This window comes from Malaclemys terrapin, chromosome 4 (genome assembly GCF_027887155.1).
Source record: "Malaclemys terrapin pileata isolate rMalTer1 chromosome 4, rMalTer1.hap1, whole genome shotgun sequence".
NCBI lineage: Eukaryota > Metazoa > Chordata > Testudines > Emydidae > Malaclemys > Malaclemys terrapin.
In genome coordinates this window covers 87,413,635-87,431,416 of record NC_071508.1, presented here as the reverse complement: position 1 = coordinate 87,431,416, position 17,782 = coordinate 87,413,635, and the positions used below count along the sequence as shown (strand labels likewise).

The 17,782-nt window shown below is 41.8% G+C and overlaps 1 protein-coding gene across 4 annotated transcripts in view; it reads right to left on the bottom strand.

Moving 5' to 3' along the window:
* Positions 1 to 17,782, bottom strand: part of PCNX1 (pecanex 1) — a 133,752-nt gene that overhangs the window by 53,637 nt on the left and 62,333 nt on the right. For all 4 annotated transcript variants that reach the window (XM_054025191.1, XM_054025193.1, XM_054025192.1 and 1 more), the window contains 6 exons: positions 14,055 to 14,145; positions 10,386 to 10,443; positions 6,871 to 7,088; positions 5,129 to 5,282; positions 1,607 to 1,639; positions 518 to 689 (listed from right to left, as the gene is read on the bottom strand). In XM_054025191.1, the coding sequence (XP_053881166.1) occupies positions 518 to 689; positions 1,607 to 1,639; positions 5,129 to 5,282; positions 6,871 to 7,088; positions 10,386 to 10,443; positions 14,055 to 14,145 (726 nt within the window). The remainder of the gene's footprint in view (positions 1 to 517; positions 690 to 1,606; positions 1,640 to 5,128; positions 5,283 to 6,870; positions 7,089 to 10,385; positions 10,444 to 14,054; positions 14,146 to 17,782) is intronic.

The window sequence follows — 17,782 nt, the reverse complement described above, 5'->3', positions numbered from 1 at the left end:
GAGCCTGGAGAAGATACCATTGCCAATCATGCTGACCAATATTGTCTCATTGTTTACTTGTACTCCCCAGACTGTCTGTAGCTATCTGCTGCCTCTTGTCTTATAGAGTGTAAGCTCCCTCGGGTAGGGACCACATTTGCACAGTGCCTAGCACAATGGGGTCCTGGTACATGACTAGGGCTCCTACACCCTACAGTAATACAAATACAAATAATAAACACACCACCACCAACAGTGATACACTTATTTTAAATTCCTAGCGGTTTGAGAGGGGAAAATTTTCACACTCCAAAGCTCTATTATGGACACCAGAAAGCCTAAAGCTACTCTCTCAAATGAAAGGATAGTGAACTGGGGTCAGAATGTAGTGCTGCAACACTCTGACACAGAGATCTGGACCTGAGATTTAGATAATAAAAGCCTAAAATGCCTCCATTGTGGTGGAATAGCCAACTCTAACCGATGGTTAATATAATATCCCGGTTATTGGATGTTCATGTACAAGAAAGTAACTCACCTATAACTAAGTCCCTGGCGGACAGCAGCAGCAACGGGTTGGTGAAAACCACTCCATACAACCTGAACCTTGTTGTAGATGTATTTCTGCTGCCATAATCCAACAACCATATAAGACCACAACACAAACAGAAATAAACAGGCCTACTATAGGCTATGATACGATTATGACCCTGAAAATGATAGAAGATTTGTTTCATTACTGGATAGAAATGTGCTCCTCACATTTATAATGATAAATTCACATAACCACAAATTTTAATTTTTGTCCATCCTTTTCTTAAAAGCCCTCTCCCATAGTTTGTCAACATCTCTTAAAGAATATTTAAGTAGATCAAGGAGTTTTTATAATCTGTCTTATATTGCTGTAAAAACAGGGACACTTATGGATCCAATGTTCAATGCCTTTCTAGACTAACAGATTTACCTTTATTCTTCATCAGGTTTTTAAACATTCCTTACTGAGATATTAAAACAATAGACTATGCTCCAAGTGTTCTTGTAAACAAAACTGAAAAATGTTTTTGTTTTTATTAGATGTATACCTCAAATTAAGAAACATTTTGTATTTATTGGTCAGATTTTGCTATTGCTAAAAAGCTAGACTGTTAGATATGTAATAAAAAATACAGTAATCACCACCTACAATACTGTACATAGTTTCCTTAAGAGGCCTGATATAGTTTCTCACCTCTGGCTTAGGTCACAAGTAAAATAAACTTCTGTCACACCGATCGAATACATGCTTAATAAAATTTTCTGCTCTCAGTCTTCAACAGTAACAATCTGAACTCTTTCCATTTTCAAAAGTGCTTTATAACTAGTCCTCATAATACACCTGAGAGTTAAATAGTCACAATTTTAGAGATTGAAAAACTACAGCAAAGAGGTTGTGACTTGCCCAACTCACAGAAAGCTATAATTGGAATTAAATACTCAAATTTCCCAATCCTGTACAATAACAGAAGTCTTTCTTCCCAAAGATGGCACTTCTCCCCAAATGCTAAGGACTCAGATAAAGAGATTTAATCCTTAATGGTGGACGTGCTGGACCCACTAGGGCACTGAAATGGCATACGTATTGACTTACATGTCGAGGGGAAGAAGAATCTGGTTGAACACTCTGAAAGTAAAATGGAAAGAGAGAAACATTATTTTGGGGCCTGCTATCTTTAGAACATTATCCCAGGTGGTAACCCTGATTCAAGGTAAGATTCCAGGATCATTATATAGGTAAGATTCCAGGTGTGTCACTCCATCTGTGTATCACTCTGAAACCTAGAATGTCTGTTGAACCAGAGTAAAGCAATGGAAACAGCTTCAAGCATGGTTGAGAGCTCTTTTGGTTCAGAATATCACCAGTTGCAATCATACTGGGTTTCACTGTCTGTTACTATCCAGTTTTTAAGTTCTCGGTCATTTTGACTTTATGAATAACATCTGAGAGATAGCAAGGCACATGTCTATGCCATGCCAAGAGTCCTCAACCATTGTGATAGAGGAAACTCAACCGTCACCCTGATTCTACAGCGAATCTGCATGCAACAATTTCATTGGTTGTATGAGGGAGACTACACGGATGGTGGGCTACTTGGCCCAGGTGCTACATCTGAGACACAGCATGGGGCTTTCAGCCACTAGAAATCTGTAACCTTTGTCAGGGCCGGCTCTAGGTTTTTGCCGCCCCAAGCAAAAAAAATTTTGTCTGCCCCCCGTCCCAGCCCTGGGCTCCTTGCCGCACCCCCCTGCCGCTCCAGCCCTAGGCTCTCTCCCCCACCACCCGGCCGCTCCAGCCCTGGGATCTCCCCCTCCCCCCCCCACACCCATCCGCCCCCCCCCCGCACCCTCCTTCCACCACAGCCCTGGGTCACTGTTAACTCGCTCCCAGGGCAGGTCATTCAGCAGGAATTTTAGATGTGCACAGAACACAGACAGGATTGGTTCCCATCTGGTTACAGAACTGCAGTAAAGTGGAACAATTTTCAGCTTGTGTGATTGGAGGATATCTGGATGCATATTATAAGACTGTCCTACATAAATGAGGAAAAGTTGAGGTGCCTTTATTATTCTTTTGTTCCACTCTTTCTTTCTATGGGGAATTTGCCAATGCAATATCACTGTCTTCCTTTTAAACAAACAAACAAAAAAGGCAATGGCTGTTGAAAATAGCAATTCCAGTCCTAATAACCACTGGGAAGCATTTCTTGCTCAATTTTATCCTACTTTTTCTACAGCAAGTTACAGTGGATCAGACACGCTGGTCTGAGGGGCACGGTAAGGGGTCTGGGGGGTTGGAGAAGGGGTAGGGGGTTCCAGGGGGGCAGTCAAGGGACAGGGAGCAGGGGGGGTTGGATGGGGTGGAGGTTCGGGGGGCAGTCAGGGGCAGGGAGAAGGGGAGGTTAGATGGGTCAGGGGTTCGGGGGGGGGCAGTCAGGGGACAGGCAGCAGTTGGATAGGCATGGCAGTCCCAGGGGTTTGTCGGGGAACAGGTAGGGGGTAGGGTCCTAGGGGGGAAGTTGGGGGGGGATCTCAGGAGGGGGCAGTTGGGGACAAGGAGAAGGGAGGCTTAGATAGGGAGTGGGATCCCAGGAGGGGGCAATCAGGGGACAAGGATCAGTGGGGCTTAGATAGGGGGTGGGGTCCTGGGGGGCACTTGGGGCAGGGGTCCTGGGGGGGGTGATCAGGGAGCAGGGGGGGGTTGGAGTTTCTGTGGGGGGCAGTCCGAGGGAGTGATGGTGGCGGGGAGGGGGGGCTACCCTCCCTCCCCATGAAGTGTCCTATTTTTTGAATGTTAAAATATTGTATCCCTACTCACAGGGCAGCTCTCCATTCACAGCAGGCTGCAGCGTGAGGTCTCAGCTTCCTCACTCCCTCCCCCTCTTTCCTGTTGATAGTGGCCAAGGGAATGCTGGGAAATGTAGTTCTTTCCCTGCTCCAGGGCGGGCTCTATAGGCAGGGAGCTAACCAAGGAACTACAGCTCCCAGGGCACCCTGTTGGTTCTTAGCTCCCATGCTGGATCCCTGCCACCCCTGCAAATGGGCTGCCCCAAGCACCTGCTTGCTTTGCTGGTGCCTACAGCTGCCCCTGACCTTTGTAAATATTTACTAGATACCTTGTGAAATGTAAAACACCTGATAGGGACCTGACAGAACTTCCAACACTAACTAATCTGACACTGTGGCACCTTTAAGACTAACAGATGTATTGGAGCATAAGCTTTCGTGGGTGAATGCCCACTTTGTCGGATGCAGGAAGTGGGCATTCACCCAAGAAAGCTTATGCTTCAATACATCTGTTAGTCTTAAAGGTGCCACAGGACTCTGTTGCTTTTTACAGATCCAGACTAACACGGCTACCCCTCTGATACTTAATCTGACACTGAGTAACTTTTTACTTTGGAAATTAAACTTTGACAAGCTTCTTCTCTGCACACATTTTCACTAAGGACTAGCATGCAAAAGCAGTTAACTTCTTACAGCAAGTTTTTGAATCATGAGTAGACAGTTAAATAGAGATTGAGACTCTGGAAGATTCATTTTTACAAGTCTTATAACACAACACAGATTATCTTTAAGTTTTATAGAAGAAATTCTCATGCTAGAGGAGATCCAAATTACTTCTGACCCATTCTTCTTTTCTCAAACTCCCTTTGCTTCTTAGAATGTAAGCAATCTTTTCACCTAACTCTATTTTGGAATGACTTTCTTGGCAATTTGACATCTGGTGAAATGCTACGATATAGAGTAGAAAAAGATATTCCTTTTTCTAAAATAAAATAAATTACAATAAAAGTGTCCTTCAATGTTCTGACCTTCGTTGCCAATCTTTTAAAAATACACCGACAGACTTCTCAAATCAAATAAAAAAATAAAACAACTGACATCTCCACATAATCCCCACACCACCAATACCCAACTCTACCAACACGCATATCTCCAATGGGCCAGGGAGAAAGGATGGGCCCTTGCCATGTCTCTGGATGGGTAACACACTCAGGGTAGGTCTATACTTATCTCCGGGTCCGGCAGTAAGCAATCGATCTTCTGGGATCGATTTATCGCGTCTTGTTTAGATAAATCAATCCCGGAAGTGCTCGCCGTCGACGCCGGTACTCCTGCGGTAAGTTCGAACTAAGGTTATTCACGTAGCTGAAGTTGCGTATCTTAGTTCGAAGTGGGGGGTTAGTGTGGACCAGGCCTCAGGCTATAACAGACCAGAAGGAAGCGAGTTCCAAAGGTCCAGGGTCCTAACAGAACACATTACCAATCACTCCCTTTTTTATAACAATCGGGTTTCAATTCAGTTGTTTCCCCTGACCAGAGGGGAATGTCATGGGCAGAGAGGTTTAGATTTTTATTGTTCCTGTTTAACAAATATATCCAAGTCTACTCCAGTGAAATGACCTTGTGGGGCCTTATTCCAAACTTTAGCAGAAGCCAAAATTTTTGTTTTACAAACTTCTATACAGCTCTCTTTCCAAAGTTCTTGGTAGCCTAAGTACTCAACCTTCACAGACGCCTTTGAACAAGAAAGTTTGTCACACAAGTCCTCAACAGTTTATTTCTATTGTTCAAAACTGTAATTAAAAATGAAGATAAAAAACTAAGGTACCTTGAGTAGTGAGTACTGACAACTGGCTATTACCAGGCAAAACTGGAAGACCCAGATATCCTTGAAAAAGCCCTCTATAAGGAGTACAGAACCCAGGAAAGCAACTAAAATAGCTAGGATGACAGCTAACACATTTTCAAGGATCTCACGATTCCTGTGGGGGGAAAAAAAAGTAATATAAAAAAGCTGGATAGGTTTAGAAGAAATTGGCAGAGAACAGCTAGCAGAGAAGTGTCTAGCAAATAAGATATGCTGCAGGTAGCAAAATGGGCCTGAACTCTTGCATAGTACATATTAGCAAACTGTAATACATATCTATTAACAAAGCTTAGGCAGAAGCTACCATGAGTTCAGTTATTGAGATAAATGGGAATGGGGGCAGCAGGGGACACGATTGCCATCCCAGCAGCCTTTTGATGTACACATGGTACCTTCTGAAGCATATTTACAGTTGATAATAGATGGTGTATAACACAAATTTTCATAAGGGGCTGGAGGGAGAGCCTGGTCTCACCCAGCAGCAGCAGCTCCTGTCCCACACGACTGGACATCTTGCTTTGCCAAGTGCACCATGTTGCAATGCCACTCAGTCAAATTTGGCCCAGCTAAATCTAAATGGCATTCCGACCCCATATACCAGGTTGCAACGCGCAAAATGAGGAACGAGGCCCAGCCCTCTGGCCCAGGGCCGCCACAGCTGGGTAAGTGCAGGGCTGCCTTGCTTTCCAAACCACAACTAAATGACCCATTGCCCCTTCCTTTCCCTCCTCCACCCCCCATTCGACATCCACTGCATGAGTTCAATGAAGGCTGAAGACATTCAGCATCATGAAAAATTGGGCCTTTACAAGCAGCTTTGATGACCTCAGAAAGTAGTTAAATGCTCTGCTAGATGAAGAATGGTGGCCTGTAACATGGGCCTGTCTCAGAATTCCATAAAGGATGCTCAGGAGCCCATCATCACATTAGGGAAGGCAAGAAAAAAAAAATTCTTTAGCCATCTTATTTGTATGCAACATGGTTATTTATTTAACAGGACTGTGTAGTGCAAGAGTTGAAATTATTCTCTCATTCAGTGGCACTAAGCCACTCAATTCAGACTAAGCAAACTACAGGGTAATGCTGACTACCAGAAATAATAGGTGTTTACATAGTTATTATTGCACAGACAATCACGCTGAGGAAAATTTAAAATTACTATTTAAACTTCGATACACTGAACATGGCCAAAAGGGTTCAACAGGTGACACCAAGTAACATGATTTAGCTTTTTCTGCCTATAAGATAACACTCTGGAATTGCTGTCACCTCTTGAATCATACTTGCATAATTTCAGTTTGTAACCATCATTTGGAGTGGTTTTGAAGCTAATGTTATCTTGTACCAAGCCAATTATCTGGTTTTACAGCCAAGTGTGCAACAGCAATCCTTCTCATTCTGTTTTTAAACAGTTCCTAGAGAAGTCACTATCTGGTTTCCATACAAGGTATCTTATATTTGAATCAATAATTTGGAATTTTCCATGTTAACACTAATGGGGGTGGGAGGAAAAAAATAGAAGTTAGCTTTCATAATATTAGTACAATTAAATTTTGTTCGGTTTCTTTTTTCAGTGCTTAATAAATTTATGTCTTGCCAAGGATACATCCATTTGTATTATATGATATATTATTCACAATTTAGATACAAATCTTAATCTTTGCTCCTCTGAGTAGCAATCTGGTAGTACATGAGGATCTCACCTATCAAACAAAGCCAAGAGAGTTAGCCTATCAAAATTAATGCCAATCCACAGCTTGGGTAGGATCCAAAAGCGATAGTATTGTTTAACTTTCTGGGCTGCTTCCTCTTGTGATTGCATACGATCCTGAAGGTCAGGGCTTAGGTCAATGTCTTGGTGCTCCAGCAGATCTGTATCTATAGTTAACAGCCTGTTCAACCTGATCTGAGGAAGAGAAAGCTAAAAAAAAAAAAAAGTATTAAGAGTACTTTCAAGTTATAATTACACTTTCTACTAACTACATCTTTGAAGATTAAGTAGTTTTGGTTTTGAAATACTATTTATTAATTACCACTTATTTTCTCTGCCCATAGACCAATATGTGGGTGGCACCAGCAGAGGTGCATGCAAAGATAATTTGGCATTCTTACTTTTGCAGCATGCAAGTGTCTGCTAAACTAATTATTCTGTTTATCGTGGAAACTCCAAATCTGAAGAGAGGTGAACTAATGAGGCAAGCAAAAGTAATACTTGCCACAGACAGAGACTAATTCTGATTTTAGGTAAGTGGCTAAACATTGACATCTCATGTAGTCAGCTATGCTGCATGCAAACCCATGCTCAACTCGGTGGTTGATTTTGTGAGGCAAAGCAACATACTCATGTTTCAATGAACCGACTTATGCTTAGAGTATTTAATATACACTTAAGTTTTAAACAATAGGGTTTGCTCTCACTAGCAAAGCATTATTCATGATTGGCCATGTGCTTTCCTAACTCTTCCTTCCCCTGCCATTTAATGTCAGAGTTCTTCCCTGAAATCTCAGTAACACCACAGAACACAAAACTATTGATACCTCAGGATACACGTGACTTAAGAGTGAGAAGCAGTGTTACAAAAGTATGTAGTACAAACCCTACTGCCTAAGCAAGTGTGTAAATACTGTGAAAAGGCCAAGCGACATTTTAAAGAGATCCCATTTATTCTTTACGTATAATGCTGTAGAGATTGTAAAAATTATTTTAATATGGAGTTGTAGCTGGCATTTAATTTAAGTTTTTTTTTTTAATTAGACAGACATTGTCAATTTGAACAACAACAACAACAAAAACCAACAACACCTGCCTAAAAATTGAGTACCTAGATAGTTACATCTAAGATTATTGTAAACAAAATAAAAGGTTCTATATTGCAGTTTGGTTACTTTGTACATTCAACAGCTATGTGTGTATAGTCAGTTTCAGAGTTCTCCTATATTGTCTTTTTTTTTTTTTTTAAAGAGGAATTTTCAAAATTCAGACCATACAATTTAAAATGGAGTCCTAGCAGAAACCAGAATTTTTTTCAAGTTAGTTTTTTAAAAGTTGACAGAATCCTTTTAAAGCAATGGGGCTACTATAAGGTGGGTGCATAACTGGCTGGATAACCGTACTCAGAGAGTTGTTATTAATGGTTCCCAATCCTGCTGGAAAGGCGTAACGAGTGGGGTTCCGCAGGGGTCTGTTTTGGGACCGGCTCTGTTCAATATCTTCATCAACGACTTAGATATTGGCATAGAAAGTACGCTTATTAAGTTTGCGGATGATACCAAACTGGGAGGGATTGCAACTACTTTGGAGGACAGGGTCATAATTCAAAATGATCTGGACAAATTGGAGAAATGGGCTGAGGTAAACAGGATGAAGTTTAACAAAGACAAATGCAAAGTGCTCCACTTAGGAAGGAAAAATCAGTTTCACACATACAGAATGGGAAGAGACTGTCTAGGAAGGAGTACGGCAGAAAGGGATCTAGGGGTTATAGTGGACCACAAGCTAAATATGAGTCAACAGTGTGATGCTGTTGCAAAAAAAGCAAACATGATTCTGGGATGCATTAACAGGTGTGTTGTGAGCAAGACACGAGAAGTCATTCTTCCGCTCTACTCTGCTCTGGTTAGGCCTCAGCTGGAGTATTGTGTCCAGTTCTGGGCGCCGCATTTTAAAAAAGATGTGGAGAAATTGGAAAGGGTCCAAAGAAGAGCAACAAGAATGATTAAAGGTCTTGAGAACATGACCTATGAAGGGAGGCTGAAAGAACTGGGTTTGTTTAGTTTGGAAAAGAGAAGACTGAGAGGGGACATGATAGCAGTTTTCAGGTATCTAATAGGGTGTCATAAGGAGGAGGGAGAGAACTTGTTCACCTTAGCCTCTAAGGATAGAACCAGAAACAATGGGTTTAAACTGCAGCAAGGGAGGTCTAGGTTGGACATTAGGAAAAAGTTCCTAACTGTCAGGGTGGTTAAACACTGGAACAAATTGCCTAGGGAGGTTGTGGAATCTCCGTCTCTGGAGATATTTAAGAGTAGGTTAGATAAATGTCTATCAGGGATGGTCTAGACAGTATTTGGTCCTGCCATGCGGGCAGGGGACTGGACTCGATGACCTCTCGAGGTCCCTTCCAGTCCTATAATCTATGAATCTATGAATCAATGTCACTACAAAAGATTTGTCACATCTTAATGATCCATGCAGCTAAGTAGAGACTTAAAGTGTCAATTTGTATTCATAAGGTTTGAGTTTCTCTGAATTTCCTGAATTTGCATAGTTACAAGAAAGGGGAACAGAGGATGGGGCTGCATACACAGGTAGTACCCATCAATCAGTGGGAGCTCTCCCTTGAAAGGATGCGCACAGTGTTTCCAACAGACATCAGGACTGAGCTGTGGAGATCACATAACACTGTGCAGGGCCAGGAAGAAACAGGCTTCTTTCTGCTCTGCACTAAAATTCCAGCCTCTCTGTGGTTTTGGTTACGTGATTTAACAAGTTTCATCATTCAACCATAAGTTGAGTGGATCATCAGAACACTGATTTTTGCGGATTGAATGGTATGGGAATGGTAGAACGCTGAAGGAAGTACACAGGTTAGTTTGGAGTTGACAGTAATATCAGAGATCTGTGTGTCACAAGAACACTGGGAACTGCAGAATTTTTTGCACAGGTACTGTCCGTTCAGTGATTTGGTGTGGGCCTTTGGCTTTACTTAAGTGTCTCACTTCACGCGTTCTAACCTTTGTGCATTAGATCCTGGTGGCAGGGTGTATACCTTGATAAGAGAGTCATGATTGGTTCTGAGGACTGCAGAATAGAAATTCACACCTCCTGTGTCCTACAGATCTTAGAGGTGCATAGGAATGGGGCTCTACCTCAGTACATGCATCAATCTTTTGGTCAGCTTTATGACAACTGTCAGAAGAACCCCTAATTCCAACATGTTTTATGATCAAATTATACAAATTGAAGATCATATTATAGTTTGTTCAATTTTAAAAGGTGTAGATTATTCATGTAGTTATGTTTGTAGATGAATTTAGCTTTAAAATTTGCATGTATATATGTTTGAAGGCACTGCAATACTGAATATGAGCTCCTTCCAAGTCAAAACAATTGCTTTTTTAAAACTGGTAGAACAAGGTAAGGTGGATCAGTGCTCTAAAAATGTGCATGCAAATAGGCACAAGATTGCTTTATCATACAATTAAAAAAACAACTTACTAGATCATGTGGATAAAAGCGAACTGAGGTAGAACTTGATACATGAGAGTCCGTGTCACTATAGGAACAGAGAAAATACTTTAAATTAATGTTACATTTGACTTCAACAAGCCACTCCAGTGTATTAAAATGCCTGAAGTTTTATTTTCCCCCAATGCAAGACCAAACTTTTAGTGTAAGTACCTTCATTCCTTTTTGTAATTTCTTAGACTTCACACTAACATATTTTAAACAAATAAGTATTTGCATTTTAAGATGCTTCTTACATGTCAACCAAGAGTGACAACAAATCTTACCCATATATTGAATGGCAAAGAGCTCATATGTGACAGTATCTGCTACAATCACAACAACAAAGACACACTCTTCTTCCTCACCTCTACCATATAAACTACACCTTGTCACAGATCCCTGGATTGGCTAGCAGTTCTTGACACAGAAGGAATCATCTCATTTCCTGTTGCCTGAGTGAACCCTTTTTTAAACTTGTTAGCCCTCAGAAGATGAGCACTAGTCATGCCTTAATGAAAATCTGAGTATTTCTCCTTTGGGCTCACAAGGTAAGAGAATCTGGTGGACTTCTGCTTCTACCTCCATCTCTCTCTCTCCCATTTCTCCTGCACCTCAACATTGTTGAGGATTGTTATATAGTTAGGGTAAAATTAAGCAACATAGGAGTCTTACCTTCATTGAAAGTGACTTCTATAAAAACTAAAACACGGTTGAAAAATGTAACGTAGGCATTTTTTAAAATATTACCCTCAATCTCTAGTTAGAAGTTCAAACAAAGTTATCCCACCATTTGCACTCATTTTAGGCCAGATTGCTTTTAATGGATTCCAATATCAAACCCTTGCTTCTCACAGCAATGTTAAATTTATAGCAAGAACTTGGACAATTAATTTCATGTAAATGTAGTATGCAATATGATGTCAGAATTACACCAAGTTTGAACACATTTCCTTTCCCCCCCCCTCACTCAGATACAAGGTATCTTAATTTTGCATTTTATCAAAATTCAGAGGGTGTTTTAACAGAGTAAGCAGAAGTGTAGCTACCCAGATTTTTTTCTAGTTTGTGCCGGCCCCTATCATATGCTGTTTCTGACCATTAGACCATGGTCCTCATTGTAAGAGTAAGCAATGTGAAATAAGCAACAGAGGGTCCTGTGGCACCTTTAAGACTAACAGAAGTATTGGGAGCATAAGCTTTCGTGGGTAAGAACCTCACTTCTTCAGATGCAAGATTCTTCTTCCCTTGCATCTGAAGAAGTGAGGTTCTTACCCACGAAAGCTTATGCTCCCAGTACTTCTGTTAGTCTTAAAGGTGCCACAGGACCCTCTGTTGCTTTTTACAGATTCAGACTAACACGGCTACCCCTCTGATACTTGACAATGTGAAATAAGTTGTAGTCTTTAGTTTAAAATGAAGATTAAGTCATTCTGCAGGACTTTTTCAGTTAATTTTAAAGCCCACACCCAAAAGCCATAGACAAGTTACACTTTAGATTGGAAAACATGGCAAAGCACACATGCAAAAAAGCCTGCTGAAAAAGTTCTACTGTCAATTAGAAGAATTTACCAAAGTCCAATTTAGTTAAGGCACTCTGTATGTGGATTTTTGGGTTTGCAGTTGACTGCAAGTTCAGGCCAATGAGATTCCACTGCTCTGGCAAGCAATGGCCAATATAGCTAGTTGTGTACTCCCTGCAGGCAAAGGGTGGGAAGGAAAAAACACAACACCTCCTGCATCCTCCCTTTGGATTTAATAGCAATCTGAACAGGACTGAGTCATTTATAATTGGGCCATAGTGGTGTTGTTCCTCCAAGTGCCCAACCACTCATTACTCAACAAGCCTCACCTATCTGCACTTGTTCACCAGCCTCAATTCCTTCAGCTCAGTGAGGCTATCCTACATTTGTAGAATGTAGAATCAGTTTTCATTTTGCTTTTTATAAAACTGCAAAATTCAGTAATTACCATAAGTACAGAATGAAGCTTCTAGTGTATGTGTTCCTGCACAGAGAAGCTGGCCAAAAAAAGTGAAAGCAACTCTGGACAATTCATCCCATAACGCTATAGTCAGAAGACTTATTCTACACCAGGGGTAGGCAACCTATGGCATGCGTGCCAAAGGCAGTACATGAGCTGATTTTCAGTGGCACTCACACTGCCTGGGTCCTGGCCACCGGTCCGGGGAGCTCTGCATTTTAATTTAATTTTAAATGAAGCTTCTTAAACATTTTAAAAACCTTATTTACTTTACATACAACAATAGTTTAGTTATATATTAGAGACTTATAGAAAGAGACCTTCTAAAAAACGTTAAAATGTATTACTGGCACGCGAAACCTTAAATTAGAGTGAATAAATGAAGACTCAGCACACCGCTTCTGAAAGGTTGCCAACCCCTGTTCTACACTATGCCAATGCATTCAGTGTATGGAGATTTTGGTGCAGCTAGGAGGTAAGTGTTTAAAGTCTCCCAAAAGCTAGACTAATTGTACCTCTCAAAATTACAACTACCCACAGAAATGAGAAGGTTGAAAGTTAATACCTCAAGTTAGATTGGGTCAGTTCATACTGCTCTTGGGTGCGAATCCCACTGCTTTCTCTACAGCTGTGTAGGGCCCTCTTAACAAGACCACTGCTATTAAAATGTACACTGCATAGGGGCAAGATCTGGCAGGCCCATGCAAGGAATACACAAGTTTGTGTCCAAGGTCAACTCCATAGGAGGTCCCTGTGTACTGTTGCATAGCAGGGATTTGGAGTGGTGTCTCTTGATCCATGGCTACATGGATCCAACAGTTGTTTGCAGGGACAGCTCCAGGCACCAGCACAACAAGCGCGTGCCTAGGGTGGCAAGCTGCGGGGGGCGGCCTGCCAGTCACTATGAGAGCGGCACTGAGGCAGGCTTCGGCGGCATGCCTGTGGGAGGTCCGCCGGTCCCGCGGCTTCGGCGGCGGGTACACCGAAGGCGCGGGGGCGGCGGACCTCCCACAGGCATGCCACCGAAGCCTGCCTCAGTGCCGTGCTTGGGACGGCAAAATACATAGAGCCGCCCCTGGTTGTTCGCCCATGGGCACAAGTGATGGAGATTACTTCAATCCTGATGGTGGAGTAGTAGGCCCAGAGCAATTCTGCTGCACTTAAGTGGGAGATTGAGAATTCTTCTAGCACCAGGAAAACTTCCCAGTGCCCAGCCTGCTTTTCAGGCTATGTTTGCAGGCAGGCATGTTACACTTCTCTACACAGTTTCGGACTATCTGCACACTCAAGAACACAGTACTATCGATTTACATTTGCTTCACAATTGGAAGTTCATTTTGCAGCCCTAATTGCTAAATTTTATTTATCATCATATGCTCTGCAGAAACTGATAGTAAGTTCCCCAAGGGGAAAAAAAAAGTTTTCTACAGACTATATGGAAGTGCATTTGTCAACCCTTGAGTGAACACATTTACTATTATTTGGAATAGCAATAATTTTCCAAAGTATTTGTTACTTTAATGTTGTTTTCTGCTAAACTTGTTCAGATTTCACAATAGTAAAGAGAGACCCAGGATTAAATTTTTTATACTTCAAGGTCTTCTATAGCTGAAATTAAATGCTTGTAACTATACTGCAGATAAGATAAGAAGCCTTCTGACTGGCCTTCACACACACCAGATGTTGGATGATCTTCTTGCAGCTGGCTCAAAGTTCACAAGTGACATGTCACAGCCTCCCGTCTCGTAGAGTGTAGAACTAAACTTACCTATTAAAGAAAAGGTCAAGAAAGATCAATATTCAATACTGCTTCATCCCAGCAGTGCTGATTTCTAAAGAGTAACATTTTAATGGATTGCTATAAATGTAGATCTCAAAACAAATAAGTCATCACGTAAAATGTGACTAGCATAATGGATTAACAAAATATCCGGAAGGGGTAGCAAAAGCTTAGATTGTTTAGCATTCTCCTCTAATACCAAAGTTTTGTCTCATGTCAATTTACATGATATATGTTTTAGACACAACAGCAATTCATTATCAATTACGCTTGTCAGGATAATAAACAATATTGGAGATACAGGGAAACAACAGTGAATTAACCCAACAGAAATACAGTGGTAGCCTTTCAGTGAATATGTAGACAAGCTACTTGAAATGGGAAATTGCATTAGTTGAGTTTCATAGAAAATACACTACTGTACGTTTTGAGCCATGTGGCTGTTACAACAATCTACTCAATCGTCCACCATTAGCAATTGGCAACCATGACATTTAACTAAGGCAGAAATCGCACAGGTGGCAAAATTAAGAGACTTTTAAAGCCAGATTTCTGCTTGAAAAGAAAAATAAAATTCTATAGAGAGCATAAGTGTTTTGTCAGTTATACTTGTGTCCGTGCTCGTCTTTGGAGAGGAGAAAAGAACTGCAAGCAGAGAGCTCTAGGATCAAGCACTTAACAGGGTTTGGAAAATGAAGGCATTATTGGGAGCTAAAGAAACATCATTAATTTGATGTTTTTACATTGGCTAAACCAGCATCTATTTCAACAATGATAAGAGAGAGCGAGCCTGTTCCTAAATCTAAGAACTATAGAAAAAAACAGTCAGAAATGAAAATCAAGCCCAAACAGTAAACTGCCTGACCCACAGGATACTTGTCCTTACTGTGCCTTCTCTCCCCAAAAACCTGGAAGCTTGCCCTAAAGTAGGGTTACCATATCGCATAAATAAAAAAAGAGGACCCTCCACAGGCCCTGGCCCCGCCCATTTTCCCCACCCCTAACCCCGCCCCAACTCCGCCCCTTCCCCACCCTAACTCCGCCCCCTCCTCCCTCCCACTCCCAGCCAGGAGGAAAGGGCTGCCCCAGTGCTACTGGCTTCAGGGTTTGCCGAGCAGCCCCCAGACCCTGCGCCCCCAGCCGGCGCTTCCCCAGCGCAGCTGGAGCCCGGGAGGGGAAGTGCCCAGCCGGGGGCGCAGGGTCTGGAGGCTGCCCGGCAAACCGTGAAGCCGGTAGCGCTCGGGCTTTGGGCAGCCCCTATGCCTCCGGACCCTGCGCCCCCAGCTGGGCACTTCCCCGCCCGGGCTCTGGCGGCGCAGGGTCTGGAGGCACAGGGGCTGCCCGAAGCCGGTAGCTCTCGGGCAGCCCGGCTCTTAAACAGAGCCGAAGCGGAGCAGAGCCTCAAGCCGCGGCGGCTCTGCTCCTCCCCGACTCTTTGGCTCTGTTTAAGAGCCGGGCTGCCCGAGCGCTACCGGCTCCGGGCAGCCCCCGTGCCTCCGGACCCTGCGCCACTGGAGCCCAGGAGGGGAAGTGCCCGGCTGGGGGTGCAGGGTCTGGAGGCACGGGGGCTGCCCGAAGCCGGTAGTGCTCCGGCAGCCTGGCCCTTAAACAGAGCTGAAGAGTCGGGGAGGAGCAGAGCTGCCATTTTCCCGGACATGTTCGGCTTTTTGGCAATTCCCCCCGGACAGGGGTTTGACTGCCGAAAAGTCGGACATGTCCGGGAAAAAGAGGACGTATGGTAACCCTACCTAAAGTCCAGATTCAGGATATTTCAGCCTAAAGATTAGAAAATGAATTCTAAAGTCTTTTAATTGAAAATGTTCTGCTATCAGCTCCATCTCGTCTAGAATAAATATCTCTGGCAGTCTCATGTAGATAGTTTTAGAGCTATTAAATCAAAATCAACACTGTAAACTTTAGCTTGTATGTCCTGCATTTTTTAATTTTATAAGAAAAATATTTTTCTGCTCTAGTGTGCAGTCCCAAGAGCAACACCTAACATGATAAAACCCTCTCCTTCCTCCTTTCTGTACATGCACCTGACTGCTCATAAGCTTCTATAACCCAAATTCTTGTAGAGTCTTGGAGGCAGGTACATCTGAGCTCCCCCTAGAGAAGTATAAGGTGGTGAGGAGATAGGAAACACAACTGACAGCCAACAAAAACAGTGTAACTGATGCAAAGTGCTTTTAAATGCACAAAGTAAGCGGAAAATATCTGCATAAAAAAAACTTCCCACTGAGTTAGAGACTAAGTGCTAGTTGTAACAGTAGTAGTTATAAAAGAGTAAGGGAAAAGGAAACTTGGAGCAATCTGGCCACTTGTAAATTAGACCAAAAGGGAAAAGGTTGTTTCGGCAAGACATTTATACATGTTATAAGTTGCATACAATGTGCACTAAACTTGGCTACAGGAAAGTTTGTCCACTATATCTAATTATATTTGCTATGGATTATAGTAGTCAGTGGACACTATAGATATTTGAATTAATATTTCAAATATCAATGTCTTTGTAAGTTTAAGACCTCAGTTAGGCTCTCCAGTTAAGTGTCCATGGTTTGCCAAAACAAACGTGTTACTGAAGTAAAATTTAATTTTAACTAATGCCCCATACATCTGCTTTACCACCACCGATTTATCCCATTTATATAATTAAGTTTCACAATTACATCAGTAGAAAGATTTTAGTAGTTGAAGTGAACTTCAACATCAGATTACACGCTTCATATTCTGGCCAGGACATTATTATTTATGACTGATAAAAAAAAAAACAAATCACATTTCAACACATGAACAAATTATCTTTAAAATAAACAGAAATCAGCTAGGGATATTCCCAATTCTTGAAGCTCTTGAACAACTGAGCTAACAGCCTGTTATGGGAGTCAACAGAGGCAATCCAGTTATTACAATCAGAATTGAGTATTCACCATAAATATCCTCTCAATCTGTTGGATTTAGATAATTTAGTTCAATAAAATTTATGTGCAATTAAGAACTAGTCTACTTTGGACATCAAAGTAAGTTTGTTGTCTTAAAAGATTATACTATTACATCAACATTGTCTCAGAAAAGTTTGCAGCTGCGGAGGTCCTAACACACTTTTTTCACCCCAACACCTCTTTGAATCTATCAAAATCCAGATCTACAAATGTAGAATATTTTAATCACTTAAAGCCCATCGTGGAATAAAATATTCCCTGTAAGTAGAAATATGACAAATAATTGCAGCAAACGATAAAACACTCAAAATGTAAGATTTCTCATTTCCATTTGAATGGATGCACCTTTACCAAGATATTTGCCATGCTTCACACTTTTGCTAAAAATGGATACCCTTCCTAGTGAGAGTTAGCTCACTTATGTGAAAAATATGGCTCTAAGATTCAAATTTTGGCATCTTCTTGATAAAACATAGTTGTCTTTTTCTAAAAGGAAAGAAAGTGATGTTCTATTAACATATTAAGTCACCCAAAGCAGGAAAGACTAATAAAAGATTGTTTTTTGGGGAGGCAAATTAAGTTTTGGGTGTCCTTAGAGAGTCTATTATTAAACTCCAGCGTTTCAGTCTGATTAAAATGATTTTATCAACTGCAGTCTTCATGAATTGCTAAAATAGCATTTG